We start from the raw sequence: 4,053 nt of genomic DNA on the forward strand, positions 1-4,053 counted from the left end.
GCGCCATACAAATAGAGAAAATAAGAATCCCTAAAGAAAGTCCAACACGACAGAATAGAAAATGTTGCAGGCTCGGTTTAATTGAGCCTGTTCATGAACGGTACTGTCAAGTGCAAACTACCGTACATGCCCCCTAGCAGCGGCTTAAGCAGAATTAAACATTAAAACATGTAATGATAAAATTTAAAATTTATAAATATCCGCAGATGTGTTCATATTGCGGTCATCATGGAACCCCCAATGTGACACAGTAGTGCCATTCCATGAAAAGCGGCATATGGTCCCCATAGTAATACATGTAAAGGCATGTGCATTAACTGAGAAAACAATGGGCGGAACTAAAAAAATGGAATTTTTAAAGGGAAAAAGAGGTCATGAAGTCTGCATATTACAGATAAGACGTCAAAAGACAAAGTTAATAAGCAGGCAACATATACAATAGTTTCATAATGAAATTCAAAGGTCCCAGTGACGGACGCAGGAAACATATGTATGAACATGTGGGTTTTTGATATGTTTGCTTTCATTTTCAAATGTAATTAACCTAATTCCAATTTATGTAAGAAAGTGTTTCCACAGTAAAACGATTTGTTATCGTTTTCGATAAATCTTTTCCTTTACATGCTTTGAAATTTAATTCATAGTTAATCAGAGTGTTTAAACGTGTGAGATAAGAAACATAAGTTGATACTCGTTCATGTTCATTGTAAAAATAAAGATGTAATATTTGTTTTCACAAAATATTGGTATAATCTTAAGTTGAAGCCAAATTCTTTTTTTGTGTTGCTGTACAATATATTACAAATCTACGTGACCAGTTGTGTATAGAGTGATTTGTAACCATATTATGGAAAGAACATTTTTTTTGCTGTGTTCATCAGATAATTCTTCCAGAAAAAGTAGACAATTATAAAAAGAGCCTCTAGATGAAGAAATTCCAATATCGGAAAACGGCTACTGACGGATGAAAACAGATAACTGTAGCAATTCCTAGAGACCAGAGGGCGCATTAAAAACCAAGAGAAGACACTTCTTAATTATTTTCTACGGATTCACAGAAACAGTTAACAGACAATAAAGTTAACACACGGGAATTTAAATATTTTTCAAAACAAACAAAAGTTAGATATAAATCAAATAAAGAATAACGAGTGCAAACTATTTGAAAAGGAAATAAAGTTATGCAAGGATATTACTAAAAACAACAATGAAAGCTTAAAGAGAAATGCTGTTGATCATGGAACAGTTTCTAGATATTTGTGGATAATACAGTGATGAAATTAATTTAACGCATTCATTAAAAAATAGTCTATTTCAAGAGCGGTTTTATATCTTAAATTTGTAGGATAAAATATCTAAACAATTAAGTGAATATAACTTTTTCATAAAGTTGCAAAAACTGATATAAAACATTATGGGTTGTGCAAACTCTTTACAATACAAGAAGAATTCATTAAAACACATCAGTCCAAACAAAGACCCAATTAAGACACGGATAATATTTACTTTAAAATGTAATACAGACATAACTCCAGTTGAAAGAAAAGCGGTTCAGCAAACCTGGCCAGCATTGGCCACAGACTTACAAGGTAACGGTTTACAAATTTTTCTTAGAATATTTGAAATTTCTCCGGAAGTCAAGTTCCTGTTCCATGTTGAAAATGTTCGGCATTCACAACTTGCAAGAAACGCCACAATAAAGGCGCATGGCAAACGTTTTATTAATGCCATCGGTTCGGCTGTGGATAGTTTAGAGGAGATCGATAAAGAGGACAACAAACTATGTGAATTTTTATTTACCCTTGGACAACAGCATCAGAATTATAAGGGATTTAAGCCAGAATACTTTGAAATATTTTATGAAGCATTAATGTGTCAGTGGGAACGCTGTATGGGTGATGGATTTACACCGGAAGTAGCAAATGCATGGAGTCATCTGTTTGTGTTCTTGATGGAAAAGCTTAAAGAAGGGTATTACTCGCATGAGGCGTCATTTGAAGCTCACTTAAAAAATCAAAAGCTTTACAGTTAACCTTGTGACAAATAGCGTACAACAAATTCTGTGATAAGAATGTTAAATTATTTTCATGTTCTAGTGAATTCGTTATTAACGTTCTGGAAATTTTATTCAGTCTGCTAACGTAAATGGTGAAACTGTTTTGTATAAAGTAGAAATAGTTTAAAGAGATTTAATATTTACATATTTGATGAAGTACGATTATTAATTAATGACATGAAACATTGTTGTATGGTTAGTATTTTTCGTATAGATAGCTATGTATGTTGATTAAAAGATGAAGGAAACACAAGTGTTGTATTGTTGTAAGCCTTCCAACAACATATCAGAAAATTCAAAAAGAATTGAATTATGATTGCTGATTTACACTATGTCGTATATTTGCTTTTAAGCTTTTACAAAGTCCAGCTGTGTCGTTTCTTGGTGTCTTTACATTTTTGTTAAAGCAAAAAGCGAACTGATGACAAAATTGGCAACATTACAACACATTAAATTTGTCGTGTATTTGTTTTTTATTTGTCGTTTCTAAGCATTTTTGTATAAATTACCGTTTCTTTACAGTTTTGCCTTTTGCATTATTGTTTAACGCATTGATATTTTGTCGTATTTTATACATCTAATTTTGCATAGTTAACTTTTGCACCTTTAGTTCGTTAATCGCGTAAAAGTGAAGCGTATCAAGAAAAATGACACGTCCGTCAAGTTGATTATTAATATAATATAAAAATTCTGATCAAAATTATTTTTTAACACTTTTTGTGAACGTATCTCCGTTTCTAACGATATGCGGATGCGGGACGACAATGCAACAAAGCAAAAATGTAACAATGCTAAGCGTTACTTTTTGAAATCACGACACATATACTTATTTATTCGTTTTACTTTTTCGCCTCGAAAAATTATCAGAATGCAAACTCCGAAACAAAAATAATTAATCAAATTGGAATTTATTGTATTTTCGCGCTCTCGCATTTTCGCATTTTCATGTCATAAAAGCAAAACAGGACATTGCGCAAATCAGTCTGTAAAGACTGAACTCCTGCACTGTAACTGCTTTAATTCAATGATATTTACCTTACAAATTCCAAACTATTCCAAACAATTTCATCACTAATTCGTAATGTAAATTTTCAGGTTCAATTTTTGCCTTCTTTCGATAATTTTAAAAATAATCCTAAATTTTGTAATGTTTGTCAAAATAGTAAGATACTCTGATATCTGCATATTCAATCAATAACGACAGGCTAGATATTGTTCTGATTACTTTACTTCACTTCTGTCATTAATTTTTAACTTCACTTGTGTCATTGACTTTTTACTTCACTTCTGTCATTAACTTTTTTTACTAACTGTTACTGACGAAAAACTATTGGGGTTAAGATATAACTGTGTAAACAAACTCAATAAAGTCTTACCTTTTGTATAGATACTGTAGATAGATACTTTGTTTATTATATTGACATGAAAATTATCACACAACAAAATAAATTAATCAACCCCAGGCTCGATAGGCCTACAAGTCACATTGAATACAAATTTGCTTAAGCACCTGTGTTTGTATTTTTTTTCCAAACAAATCTAACTGAATATATAGAGAAACAAAAAATTTGAAATGATAGGAACGCATTATTTTATTCATATCTTCCACGTTATTTGCAGATGCACATTATAAGTATATTACTATGCTTTTGAAAGTTAGATATACACGAGAGGCATTTACTGTAATGTTTGTACTATGTGCTGGAATTCAAAAATAGTTTCAAGAATATTTAATGTAACATTTAAGCTTTAAGCTTATGTTGATATTATATTGGACTGCTTGAATTGCGGATAAAAATTATTCTAGAACAAAATGTTATAACTCATCATATAAATGTTCATACAAAATAATTAAGAAATTTAAAAAACAGTGGTTCTATTGTAACATTATGTTTCGTTTTTTCGTTTTTTATTTCTTTATTTTATTGGTTTTTTTTTCTCAAAGTCCTTATGGAAAAATGTCCCAATTGTAGACCTACCTGTCTTAAACTTTTCCA

The 4,053-nt window shown here is 30.9% G+C and overlaps 1 protein-coding gene across 1 annotated transcript; it reads left to right on the plus strand.

Annotated features, from left to right (window-relative positions):
- Positions 1-1,414: 1,414 nt before the first annotated feature.
- LOC132730970 (hemoglobin subunit pi-like) lies at positions 1,415-2,132 on the plus strand. The gene has a single exon (XM_060717057.1). It carries the CDS (start codon positions 1,415-1,417, stop codon positions 2,030-2,032), a length of 618 nt encoding a protein of 205 aa, XP_060573040.1. The 3' UTR covers positions 2,033-2,132.
- The last annotated feature ends 1,921 nt before the right edge of the window (positions 2,133-4,053 follow it).

This window comes from Ruditapes philippinarum, unplaced genomic scaffold, assembly GCF_026571515.1.
Source record: "Ruditapes philippinarum isolate M1 unplaced genomic scaffold, ASM2657151v2 ctg162_1_1_1_1, whole genome shotgun sequence".
NCBI classification, from domain to species: domain Eukaryota; kingdom Metazoa; phylum Mollusca; class Bivalvia; order Venerida; family Veneridae; genus Ruditapes; species Ruditapes philippinarum.

What these genes read in the sequence shown, in the direction of transcription:
- LOC132730970 (XM_060717057.1), top strand. Translation starts at nt 1,415, where the DNA reads ATGGGTTGTGCAAACTCTTTACAATACAAGAAGAATTCATTAAAACAC.